At 35.2% G+C, this 14,645-nt stretch overlaps 1 protein-coding gene across 1 annotated transcript; it reads right to left on the reverse strand.

Moving 5' to 3' along the window:
• Nucleotides 1-1,446: 1,446 nt before the first annotated feature.
• Nucleotides 1,447-9,633, reverse strand: LOC147388208 (putative disease resistance protein RGA3). The gene is given in 7 exon segments (XM_086420439.1): nucleotides 1,447-1,857; nucleotides 5,781-6,082; nucleotides 6,179-8,734; nucleotides 8,736-8,838; nucleotides 8,841-8,974; nucleotides 8,976-9,040; nucleotides 9,043-9,633. Coding segments are annotated over 5 exon segments (3,282 nt in total). The 5' UTR covers nucleotides 9,526-9,633; the 3' UTR covers nucleotides 1,447-1,857; nucleotides 5,781-6,082; nucleotides 6,179-6,237.
• Nucleotides 9,634-14,645: the final 5,012 nt, after the last annotated feature.

A 14,645-nucleotide genomic window follows, 5' to 3' on the forward strand; every position in this document is an offset into this window, starting at 1 on the left:
AATACAATTATGGAACTAATATAATTGAGAAAATTGAAAAAATAATAAGGTCGAAGAGAATTTTCTCAAATTCATCAAGAGAGATGATTATATTTTAAAGATTACGAAATAACTTACTCAAGAGTACCCACAAACAAATCAGGAAGACCTACTTCTTGTTCTCTACTTAGATACAAAAAAATGTGAACAATAAAAATACAAATAATTATATTTTCAACCAGGCTACAATAACATACCTTACATAATTTGTTATTGAAAACCAACAAGACCCTAGTAGTCCAACTCTGATGTTCCACTCAAGGTGCCAAGCAAGTGATATTTGGGGTCCAACTCTCGATTAGCAATGAGTGGAGAGGGCCAGGAACTTATAAGGAGAGAGACAAGGCAATTTGTATCTGATGTGGGACTAAACTCAACATGCCCCTGCACGTGTAGGCCGGACTTAGCCAAGGCACGTGGAGATATGAACTGGGTGAGCGACAGTCCCACATCGCTTGGGTATCATAACTTTGGGCTATATGTAAATTTGGGACAATCCTCACCTTACAAGCTGGTGTTGTGAGGATGAGTTAGGCCCATGGACTTCAACTTGCTATCAGAGCACTAGATTCGTATAGGTCACAGGTTCGAATCTCCTCGAGGGAATTTTTCACCCTTATGGGTGAAGGGGAGTGTTATCCACCTCTGGTCCTGAGTGTCACGCTCTCACGTATCATGCCACAATTTGACCTTTGACCTTCTTATATTTCTAGTTGCACCTTGCCAATCAAATCAGTCTTTTGGGATAAATGGTTTGTCAACATGATTAGTAATGAGTGGAGATGCCCAAGAACTTATAAGGAGAGAGATAAGACAATTTGTGACCAATGTGAGACTAAACTTAACAGCAAGATGTCCTTAGTACGAAAGTTTGATATGTTCATTATGGAGGGCATCTAGTTGGGCTTTTGATCTCAAATTTGCAAGCGTGTCTTGGCTAGATGAATCTCCTCTGCTTTTCACATTATAATGAAAAACAATATATATACACTTCAGGAAAAGAATGATAAGAGTCCAAAGAGTAACTTTCTGTGGAATGCATGGCTACAAAGGTACAAGTTTAAAGCTAGAGATTGATAACCAAACCAACCAAGTTCAGATTTGGCAATTGTTCAGTTGACGGCCAGTTCCAATTTAATTCACATATGTTTGGGAAAGTTTAAGAAAAAATTCAGGAAATTTTTGGGGGTTATACAAATGATTCCCAAAAACCCATTAACTTCGACCTCCCTAACAACCTAATCTTATTCTTGAGACTTTAAGATTGAAGAAGATAAAATCTTGTGGTTGAAGAGGTGAGGAGGGAGTGTCACACCCAAAAAATATCTAACACAAATCCCAAGGATTCCTCTGTTAAACATCCAGGCATGATGATCAACACATCCCATGATAACATATAATAATAGATAACAAATCATATTTCACAAATTTATCGCAGCGAAAATCTATATATTACCAATAAACTAACAAAGTGCAAAAGCTAATAACATTCAAATCATGACCCAGAATCTTCAAATCTCAACATAATAAGTTTCACTGACTAAAACAAAAGACTTAACTACGTATCAATTCCGAATTTAAATCGGCACACAATGCCTTGACATAAGTGTCTCAAACTAAAACATAAAAATAAACAACTAAACTTTAATACTACTCACACTAACGGAGGTGGATGCTCCTCCACATACTCAAACTCCGATGTCTCCTCATAAATCTCTTCCTCAATGGCCGACTCTTTTAAAATCGTATGATTTGAAAATGTAAATGGTAGGGCGAGTTACTCAACAAAATGTCTATCATTCTAAGAATAGTTACGGCCTGAAACAAATAAACGTACTGAAATTTAAATCATGCAAGTTTTGATATAACATAGCATTCGGATAAGGACTAACAAAAATAATAAAACGATTCAAATAATATCAATCGATCAGTACTATCAAATATATCATTAACACTTCTAACATGTTTTCAAAGTATAAACATCTATCTATCAGCATACAATAACAAGATACACAATACAAACACAACAATATAATCGATAAGAGGGTTGGGGAACACGCCAATATAACCACCTCGGCTATGGAAAGTCGATATTCCAATACTTGACATCTGGTGTGGAATCCCACCATTTTATCTGATTTTGTGGCCGATTGCTACTACCACAATTAAGTGATCATTTATTCAACTCAAAATTGGCCGTTGATGAAGGTTCAAACATTTGACTCAATTACATTGGTCATTTGTTTGACAACTACAGACTAGCCCAAGAGCGAACTCCTTGCATCTAAGCTTATCAAGAGGTAATACATGTGAACTTCGACTATCTCTACAAAAAACATCTTTACACACAGATGTTCCTTAAAAAGAAAAGAAATTCTCACATCTCATGAGCTACATTATTCTCTAAGGTATCCCATACTACCAAAAAGGGAAGGACATCAATTGTTATCATAGATTGATTAGTCACTTCCGAAAATATAGCAACACTTCACTCTTTCTAGGTTTTCTACAACCTTTTTCCAATAAACAAAAATAATTTTATTTGTGTACGTATATATAATTTTTTTTTATAAAACATACAAACAAATGTATGGTAGTGCCATCTAGTTACATCCATTTATCAAACCATTCATCCATCAATCAAATCACACGTGATCGTACGAACGTGAGATCCATTCATCTATCTACCTATCATGCATAATGTGACATAGCCACTACATAAGTTTGGTAGCATTGTCCCGTCAATCAATCGAGAACATAAGTTCTCTCATCCATCCATCAATCCATCGATAAAACATCTATCACTATAAGTAACTACCAAGATACATTTCTTTTTAAAATATTTATGATCCTAAGGTATCAACCAATTCCATATGATGATCTTAGTTGAGTGGAAAGACACAAAACATGATTAAACATAAAATAGTTAAAGCTGTGAAAATTTGGCTAGGCGTCAAAAATGTCATTTTTAACACATGATTTAACAATTTAAAACAAGATCTATGAATTGAAACAACTAATCATGCATGATTTTTGAAGGAAACGACCCTAAATTGAAATCACAATCGAATTCATAGATTTAAAATAATTTTCTACAAAGAATATCGCAACTAAAAGTTAAAAGGGAAGAAATCCTATTTTGATTGCGTCTTCTACGAATGATCAAATCCAAATGATCGCTTTTGTCCAACCTTGAAAGTTCCTCTTCGACCAAATTCTCGGGTCAATAAATCTTCGACGAGACAATACTTTTCTTCTCTTTCATCGAACTTTAAATCCCACTCTACGGTCTTCGAATCATAGTTTCTAGCTCTAGGGAAACTAGGGTTAGGGTTTTAGTCCGAAGAAGAGATTAAAATCCTATAAATTTTCTTTAAAACTTTAGTATTTATAGCAACCTAATGACGTACAAGTCATTTGCAAATTTATATATTTTCTTTAAAAATTCTATGTTTCGTGCTCCAATTTGCACAAACTTATAGTCCATTTTCGGTAATTTTTCGATACAAACCCAACGATGTGATCAGATTTCCCAAATTCTAGTTCCAACAACCTTTTCTCCTTTTGGTATAAATTTGACACGAAATTCAAGGATTTGACAACTTTTTCATTCGACCTCTAATTAAGACGTGTTTACAGGCTAAAGTATTTTTTTTTTTTTTTTAAAACCTTTTGAATCTATTGGTCATGTTAGATTTTCTCAAATGTTTGTAAGTTAATATCTACTTTTAAACCATAGTATAATCTCAAAATTTACAAGGTCATAACTTCAATTTTTTTCCTCGAGATAAGAGTTGAATTTTCAAGTCATTACAGGGAAGAGGGGGTGATTAATTGGCAAATCGCTGGTAAATTCATAGATTTGCCAATTTAATCGACCGGTACATAATTTACTGGATTTTGCCGAATTTTCGAAAAAAAATTGCTAGCAACATTGTTGGCAAGCCAAACCAACTAACATATGTTTATTAGCCCCTTGAGAAATGTTCTAACAAGCCAAACATAAGAAAAAAACACCTATACCTCATGCTTAAGCAGGTCTAAAAATGGGGGGAGGGGGGGCTCAATTATGGCCCCAATGGAGTCAATAATATACCTTTGATAGGCCATTTACATTAATGTCAAGGCATATAACATGCCTACTAGATGATATAAGTTAATAAAAATAAAAATATAAATATAAAAAAATAAGCAGCAGAGTGTTGAAAATAAGAGAGAAGAAAGATGTCATTACAAAGGACAATTACAAAATTTGAAAAATTCAAATACAAGGTGCCATGACCTTGAAAAGCAATTAGGAACCATTACACTGAGAAGGAAAAAACTACAAATTAAAAGAGAGATGTACCCCAAAAACCCTAAAGGTTGACACAATGAAAGATAGAAGATATATTGTGGCAATATACAACATATTGCTTCGGAGAATCTAATTATCGACAATCCCTGATCAACTATTTGTTGTTCATCAGGTATTTTTTTAATCTCAATTCATTGTTTAATGGTTCAAAGGATCTGATCACCTCACCCAAAACTTTAGGATAAGATTTGAGGTAAGTTTCTATACCACTAACATTTTATAATTCTCAATAATGTACTTTAACATGTTATTTAATATTATAACATAAAAAATGTAAATAAATTCATAAAATAAAGAAATGATGGTCTTAACAGGAGTAATGATTATGATGGTAATTAAATTAGGGTCATTATCTAGTACGAGAGATTAGTAAATATGTGACATAAGAATTAATGTTTGACAGTAATTATATTAGGAGCACTATTTAGTTTGGGAGATTGGTAAATATGTGACATAAGAATTAGTGTTAGATGGATAAAATGGAAAAACACTTGGATAAAATGGAAAACAGTTGGAGGTCATCATACAAAAATTAATGTGCACAATACAAGATACAAGACAATCTATGCTTTATGGAATTGAATAACGGTCGATCAAGAAAGAAATGAATCTTCAATGGTTGAGATATATGAGTGGTAGGACTATAAAATACAAATTCAGAATGAGGACTTCAATGGGGCTTTTGATAATAACTTCAATAGGAGATAAGATAAAGGAAAGTCAATGGTTTAGGCATATACAACAAAGAACAATGATGCCACCACTGTGAAATAAAGTTATAAAATCTAAGGCTCAGAAAAGATGATAAAAACTGAAAATTATGCACAACGCAGTAATAAGAAAAGATATAGAGAGGCATGTCTTAACTAAAGACATGACTCGAGAAATAGTTAAATTCAAAATATGGGATTTCATATCGTGGACCCCAATATTTAGGATTAAGGCGTAGAAGGAGATGGTGATACATACATACATATATCTAATAGGGTCGGGCTCCGGTGACTCACGAAGAATGACTCATGAGAGAACACATGATCTCAACAGGTAAACATGAAATTCAATGTTTGGGGTTTATACGTATCCAAGTAACACAAATTGCAATGATACTTAACTCGAGGATGAATCTCAACTGTTGGATTTCATGTTTACACAGCTGGGATCATATGTTTTTTCCACGAGTCATTCTTCACGAATCAATGGATCCCAACCCATATATATATATATATATATATCGAAGGACATCGAAACAGTGTTATTTAGACATAGTCACTGTTGTTAGACCATGCACATCACACTTAGATGAATGACAAACCTCTCAATCAATTCAAAATTATAGTACAACGTAGGAAAATAATACCATATTTCCGCTCATGGAAGAACTTACTTGATAGTATCCACCATTAGGTCCATTAAAAAGAGCCCAAAACAGGAATCTGTTATATAGAGATGATATGTTGAATTGCAGATCTGGGGAGAAATTGCTCAAACCACCCACCCAATGAAGTATCACGTGTAGAAAAATGACGGAAGATCATCTTCTCTCTTGTCTTTATTTTCTCCCGCAATTAGTAAACATTGTATTCTTCTGAAAGTGTCACATTATACATGCTATTGGACAAGAAGTGAGTGCAGCAAACAGGAATTACTAGATCACATAAGTCAATTGAAGTACTATGGGCGATGCACCTGAAAAACCATCCCAAATTATTACTTATCTCATAAATTAATCAAAGAAAGAAAATTAGAAAACTGACTGAGGTTTTAACTCTTCAACTTCAGTACCTAAACATGCTTATCTTCTTAAGTTTTGAGCACAGGCGACCTTCAATTGAGAATTTGACTCAAAATTGATCAATCGATAATTCAGGAATATGGGAAATCTTTGACCAATCCTCCCCTCCTTGTTGGCACCGTTTCTCTAGCAATTCACATTTACGGATTTGTAGAGAACGAAGTTGGGCAGGCAAACCCCCGTCTGGTAGGGATTCTAGTTTATGGCAGGATTCAATTCGCAAGTCTTTAAGAGAAGTAAGGCCTTGCAGCCCCACAGGTAGAGAGCATAGATTCACACATGCTGATATTTTTAGACTTTTAAGTCCAGTTGGGAGACCATTATCGGGGAAGGAAACAAGTTGCGGGCACTTGTAAATGTCTAATTTTTCAAGGGAGGATAACTCATGTAGCCCATTCGGTAGTGACTTGAGATTACCGCACACACTGATAGAAAAATTTCTAAGTTTGGTGGGTAGTACATTTTCCTGGAAGGATGTCAGTTTGGGACAGCATAAAATGTCCAAATGACGAAGAGACACGAGGTTTTGTAAGCCCACCTCCCTTTGCAATTCTGTGAGTCGATAACAGTGCTGAATTCTCAATTCTTGCAGTAAGTGTAGAGGATGCAGCAAGCCTTCGGGTAGGGATGCTAGTCTTCCGAAGTTACAAATCTTCAAGGAGGTAAGAGATGTAAGATAAGGCACCGAGCTTAATATCATCTCATGGCATTCATTGAGAACTAAATCGGAAAGAGATGGAAATTTTGGGAGGGTAGCCATTTTTGGGCACTTCACGATGGTAAGCTTATCAAGGCAAGGAAATTCCCCTTCCTCCACCTCATTCCATCCCTTCAAATCTTTCATTTCTTTGAATTTTAGCGATTCCAATGATGGAAATCCCCTGACATTTCCATCACCAGAAAACTCACGACCAACATACTCCAAACCATTCATTGAATCAATGGTAAGATCTTTGAGTATTGGTAGCTGCCCAAGAGGTGGGAGGATTCGGCAACGGTTACAATGTAAGAGTTCGATGTTCACAATACGTGAAAATGCTGAATCTCCTACCCAATTTGGGAACTTGTCACCGTGATAAGAAACAATCTTTAGTTCTTTGAGGTTTGTGTAGGGTTGGAGACCTTCAAGTACCATCTCATCAACTACATCCGGTGAACAAAGCCTGCTACTCCATTCCAAGCTCAGCTTATGCAGAAGTTGTTTGTTCTTTAAATTTGCCTCCCCTGCTTTCGTAACATCGATGACATCTTCCAGCCTTTCAATCTGAAGGGCACCTCGAATATACAACATGTCCTTCAACTCTTCTATACCACACCCATTCTCTCTGCTCGTAACAAATCTATTCAATGTTTGCAGACAAGTTAATCTCCCAAAACCATGTGGCATAGAAACAAGACGCCAACATCCAACTAAATCGAGATGTCGCAAGTTAACTAGGTTCCTCGATTCTCTGGGTAACTCGAGAAGCTTGTTGCAATTCATGAGAGTTAATGTTTGTAAATTGTATAGGCAACTAGTAGACTCAGGTAACCTCTTGATGTCAGTTCGAGAGAGGTTAAGGTACCTCAGATGTTTCAAATGACCAATTGTATCAGGTAATTCGGTCACAGCAACACGACTCAGATCCAATGTGCGTAAGAATTTTAAAATTACAATATAATGAAGAGCACCTTGCAAAGTAGAGATCTCATGAGTACGATTACCAGATAGTAGAAGAAACGTGCGTAGACTCTTTGATGGGGGTAAAGCCTCAGATGTGATTGAATTGAATATGTGAAGAAGAAACGATGCATGCCTGGTCCTCTCTGAGATAGTGCATGAATTATCACCCTCCATTGTAAAACACACATCCCCCGAAACAACTTGTGCCAAATCATGAATCAAGTCATGCATAACAAACCGTTTCTTGTCGATCTTAGAATGCTGAAAGAAGGACCTCAATAACAAATCATTGAAATATTCGCGACCTATATCTTCCATGGTTTTCTTTCCCTTAGAATCAACAAAACCTGCTGCAATCCACATCAGGACCAAATTTTCCTTTCCAAACTCATAATCTTTGGGAAATATCGAGCAATAGGCAAAGCATTGCCTAAGATGTGTGGGAAGATGATTATAACTCAATCTTAGAGCTGGCAAAATGTCATTTTCATCCCCTTCCCATATGTCACTTTTTAAGATCGTCTCCCACTCGTACTCGTCAACCTTAGCGTATAACAGACCCCCGAGCGACTTTGCTGCCAAAGGCAAACCTTTGCATTTCTTGAGAATTTCCTTACCAATCGCCACCAAGTTCGGGTAGCCATCTGAATTCCCATCCACAAATGCTCTTTGTTTGAATAATGACCAACAATCTTTTTCTGATAAACACTCTAAAAGATATGGTGTTGTGTCCATGGTCGTCGAAACTTCTACAATTCGAGTAGTAACCATAATTTTACTTCCTTTCGCCCCAGCCTTGAAGGGTAGACTTACAGCCTCCCATTCGTGCTTCTTTACATTCCATACATCATCTAAGACAAGAAGAAATCTCTTCCCTCTCAGAATTCCTGAAGCTTTTTTGAAGTACATCCAACTCCATAAGATCACAAGGCGTCCCTGTGGCAGACTCAATAATCGATTTTGTAATCCCTTCTAAATGAAATCGATGGACACACAAATCCACATTCTTAGCTCAGAAAAATGCTTCTTTACCCTTTCATCATTGTAAACCAGTTGAGCAAGGGTCGTCTTCCCCAATCCTCCCATACCTACTATGGGAATTACAGAAAATTCAGAATTTCCGACAATCATCCGATACTAACGATTCCACGATCTTGTCTCTATCATCCACCCGTCCGAAAACATAGGTTTTTCGTCAATCAACGAACTCGTCTTCAATGGTAGCTGTCTCGTTTCAATAAATCTCGATCCAACCCCCTCCTTCAACTCAAGGTCATCTTTGTCTTTCGCAATATCATCTAGTTTCCCATTGATCTCCTTTATTTTAGAAGCTAACCCGAACTTGGATAAAATTTCTTTGGGAAAAATGAGAGAATTGGATACCTGTTTCTCCTGTTTGAATTGATGAGCTTGGAAGTCGACTTCATCAAATAAATCTTCGATGTCGTAAGCCACATCTTTAAGATCAGTTAGCCATTCTTGGACAGAAGCGTTACTGATCTGCTTCTGCTCTGCATCGCTGAGAACGGCTTGGATCTTGGAAAGAGTTCTGGAAAGTTTTTTCAGATCCTTTTGAACCCCTAACAGAGATCCAAACTCTTTAATTATTGGGGTAGCTAATCTGTCGAAAGCTACCTGAAGAGTAGCAGAAAGAAATGCCCCTCCAACAGCCATAAAAACCAAAGATTTTTTTTTTTTTTTCTTTCAGATGGAAAAACAAGGAACCCTAAGAACCAGAGAGAGAGAGAGAGTGTGTGATGTTTGAGAGAGTGAATTTCTTCTCAGCAAAGGTCGTCTCAGTCTCTTTCCACCATTTTAAGTGGAAAAAAAAAAAAAGAACAGTGCTGGAGTAACACAAAATTTACTGTGATTCTAACAATTCTGACGTAGACATGCATACGTAACCGTAGATGGTTTTTACCCGTATCGCGAGGAAATTCATCTATGGCTATATACACATCCCACGTCAGATTTGTGATAATCGCAGTAAAGACTAAGTGTCATTTCAGCATTTTCCAAAAAAAAAAAAAAAGTGATTTAGAATTTAGACATACAACGACCACTTCTTGATTAATTAAATATTTTTGAGAGACTCTCTATTTTTAAACTTATTACATGTGTGCTCCTCGCTCCAAATCGTCTGTGAGAGACTAAAGCAATTTACCTAAAAGACCTCATTTTCAATCCTTATCGTACTTGAGTTTGCACTTCACATGGCCAAGAAGGGATCATGTGTTTTTCACATAATTCATTTTACATCATGGGGTTCAAATATTAGTTTCACATCAAATAATACTGAAGTGACCTCATGATTGAACCTCACATTGCAAATTATGAAGTGAAAATGTATGAGAATCATAGATATTTTTCATCGATATACGAGTGAAAAAGCATCTATAGTTCCTATCCACTTTCACGTTAAGATATGTGATATGAGATCCAATCTTAAAATCACTCCAACATTATTCTTTCATGCCTTCTCTCATCTTATTCATAGATAAGATCGAGTTGTCTTGAACAAATCATCTTGTCACAAATGAGATAGATTGAAAGATGCTAAACCTCTTCATTATTATCTCGTAGAAAATCAATGATTTTCTAACAAAATTTCATCGTCTATTACTCGTCCAAAAGTTCTATATTATTCTCAAGATACAAAAGAACTAGAATTGTAAGGTCAAAAATCTAAGTGAAAAAATCTGATAGAGTTAGGACAATGTTAAAAAAATTCAAGATTTTGGCTAGAGATTGCAAATGAGGGGTTTAAGTTCAATTTTTACTAGTCTTTCAAAGAAGACATAAGTCAAGGCATGTCATCGGATGAAAACATAGGAAGGTTACGCAAATATTAACCAAAATGTGGAGGATTGTACCAACTTAAAGAAATTAAGATGCCATTTGGATAGGACTCCTTGACTATTTTTGACTTTTACAGGGAGTTAGAAATCGTTTAGATGCATTTGGATGAGCAACTCTTTCAAGGAGTTACTCCGCGCAAAAGCAAAAAATTACTCTTTGTGAAGAAGTCATTAAAACCTATTTCTCAAAACTCATCTTGCGAGGAATCAAAATCTAACGATTCGTTTTATCAAATACCCTTAACTTTATTGAATTTACTATGAGAATATCCCTAAATTCATTTGCCCTAAACCAAACGAAAGAAACCCATTGTTCATTCGGCCTCCAACCCTCCATTGCTGATTTTTGCTCGTTCGGCCCCTTCTTCTTCATTGTTCGGCCTCCATTGTTGACTGTGTTCTTCGTTCATTCAGCCCGCCATCGTTCAACCTCCATTGATGTGTTATTCACTAGTTCGGCCAACCATATTCATCGTCGTCTTCTTCGGTCTCTCTCCCTCTCTCTACAAACGAAAGCCAAGGTATGAACATTTTTTATGGGTTGTAATTTCTTGTGTTGATGTAATTTCTTATTTGGGTGAAAATGGTTGTTGTAATTTATGGGATGTAATTTCTTATTTGGGTGATCGATTTAGGAGAGAGTTAAGATTTCATTATAGAAGGTTTTTGTTGAAATGGCCATAGATTGAGGTCTGTGGAGCTTTTTCCCAGATTTGATAAGTTGAATCAAACCATTTGTCTCCAATTTTGCGTTTTGAATCGAAAGAGGATGGACAATAAAGCGATTCAATTGGGCTTATTTTGATGGATCCAAGGTGTTTGAAGATAAGTCTAAGAGAAAATAAGGAGGTAGATGATGTGTTCGATACAATGCTGTAACTAGCCCATGAAATAACACTGGAAGGTGATGTGTTGATTATATAGAAAACTAGATTACAAGAAGGCCAAATAGTTGTACAAAACATATGAACGTGCATAATAAAGATGCAAGGATGGGTAAATGCTCAACACTTATATAGAGATATTACTTACAAACCAATGAAACTTGATTGCTCATGGATTTTGATAGACTTCCATCTTGATGTGTAAGTTGACTTTCAACTAATGCTCTTTGAGTTTTTCATCTCACCAGTAAATCTGCAACATAGTCAATTTTGCAGACTTTGCATCAATACTCATGGCTATTTGTGGAATCAATTTGAGTATATGACATAGAAGTATAATTATTTTAAGTAATAATTGAGCTTTCATACAGTTCCTTTGCTAATGTGTGAATTTTAGTGAGAAAGTGGTCGAGATGACCAGCTAAGAATTATACTAAATACTAAAATAATCTAAGAGCCATTTGAACGAAAAGAAAAAATGAACCACCATGGATATGCACACTGGATGCCACGTAAATAACAGAGTAGGAGACATAACTACACATACCAAACAATCATGAAACACATATACAGGATAACATAAACTCATAAAAAAGAAGTCTGGACATGAAAAAGCTTATGAATGTTTTCTGTGAAGCCTTTTTTTCAGTAGCTTCTCATCTCTATTGCCATCGTACAAAAATTCATAAACATAATAAGCTATAAGATTTTCTTTAACAAATCCTCCACAAGGATCTTAACTGCTACTGTATACTTTTTATCGGACTCAAAAATTGTGTTCATGATATCAGGGACTATACCCTTGGCCACCATAAGGTGAATTAAACCAACCACCTTATCAACTATGTGGTAGACACAAAGATAGCTGATTACCAGTCTAGATGTCTCCAAAGATGGAGTGAACCCCTTATTGATCATGTCCATAAGAAATTTATATCCTGGATCAATATTCCCAATTTTGCAGAATCCATCTATAAGGATACGATAAGTGAAACCATCTGGGAAGCAGCCTTTCTTGCCCATCTCACAGAAAAGTTTCTTAGTCATACTAATGTTGAGCTACTCAAAAAATGCACTGATCATGATGTTGTATGTTACAGTCATATGGGAGTAGTGAACTTGTTGCTCCATTTGTCTAAATAGCTGGTGTGCTCTATCAACATCACCATCTTGCAAAACCCATGAATCAACGTGCCAAAAGTGATGATATCCAGAGTCAGTCCCTCGTTTTCCATCTTTGGAAGCAAATCCAAAGCTTCTTTTACTTTTTCTACTTTGCATAAACTCTCTATAAGTATATTATACGTGATAACATTAGGAACACATCCATTCCCTATCATTTCATGGAATGTTTCCACAACATCTTTGGCCTTCCCAACCTTGTAGAGACCATTCAATACCGAGTTATAGTGATCATATCAGGAGTAACATCATGAAAAAAAAAACACTAGAAGGTGATGTGTTGATTATATAGAAAACTAAATCAGTTAAATTTTCTAGAATTGAATTATAGTTATTGATAGGTTAGTTTAATTCATTATGATAATGATTTGTTATGCTTTATAATTTATCTAAGATTACTTCATTTTCCATCTTATCATCATTCACTGTATATTACTTGATCAATCATCGTTTAATAATAGAGTTGTGTGATAATTTGACTTAGGCCTGTGGCATACTCAATCAAGACCCTTGACGTGATAGGCTCGGGGACCGTAAATTTGCATTCCTCGGTTGAGTATACCACATGCCTAAATCAGATTATCACGATTCTTAGTAATGAGTTAACTAATCCTTATATAATACCAATGAGTTTACTAATCCTTCAAATTATATATTAATCAAATTAGGTTTTTCTCTTCATTTTTTCTTTTAATATTTATACTTTAAATTTATTTTGATTAGCATTCCTGGTTGTTTTCCTGCCATATCTCTTCATGAATTTTCTGATTTGTTCTTAAAAATCTCATTGTTATAATAGGGAAAAGAGTGTCCTTTAATTTATTGTCGTCTAAATTTTGTACATTTACTTTAAATGTTAACAGAAAATGTCTGAAAATCAACGTAAGAAAAAAGAGTTGACTTCTGAATCACACAAAATAAAATTTGTCTTGACTCGAGAAATCTATAAGACATTTATCGATATATGTTTTGAATTTTTCCAATAAGGTCGTAAAAATGATCTTATTTTGGAGAAACAAAGTTGAAAAGACCTTTGACAAGAGCTTAAGAATAGAGCAAATGTACACGTTGAATTGAAACAACTTAAGAACCATTGGAATAAAACTAAACTTGACTAGAAGAGTTGGAATGATTTGATGAATATGAGTAGTATTGGATATGACATAGTAAGAAATGTCATTGTTATGGATGATGCTTGGTGGGCTGATAGGTTGAAGGTAATACTCTAACCTAACTTATCCAATTACAATTATTTTATCAAATATTTATATAAATATTTTTTTTATAGATACATTCAACTAAGAGTAAATTTCGTTCCAAGGGACTCGAATTTGTTCATGAGTTGGACCTTATATTCGGTGGGACTACATCTACTAGTTCTCATGCCCGATCTCCTACAATGAATTATAAGTTTGTTGAAGAAAATCTAGATGATGATGATAATGATGATAGTCTTAATTTGATTTCTGAGACTCAATCAAAAGTGTAATCCGAGACCCAACCTCCACTAAATATGTCTCAAAATACAGATAATATTCAAAGTGAGAACATAACCCGTGTACCTTTAAGAAAAAAATCATCTGGTGGGGTGTCCTAGTCATAAAAGAAGAAGGTAATAAAAAATAATTATATATTTGAATAACAATTTGGTCAACTTGTTCAAACTATTAAGAATAAGGAAAAGACTAATATTATAGATTGTGTTGCGTTATTAGATGAACTATCAGATGATATTCCATTCATGAGTGAATTATATGATTGGGCATGCAATAACTTTGAAAAAAAGAGGATTCAGATATATGTTATGTCGTTTTAGGACGAAAGAGACGCAACTACAGTGATTGGTGGGTAGAATGCAAACGTCAACTGG

This window comes from Akebia trifoliata, chromosome 13 (genome assembly GCF_017979445.1).
Source record: "Akebia trifoliata isolate Shusen 1 chromosome 13, ASM1797944v1, whole genome shotgun sequence".
Classification (NCBI taxonomy): Eukaryota; Viridiplantae; Streptophyta; class Magnoliopsida; order Ranunculales; family Lardizabalaceae; genus Akebia; species Akebia trifoliata.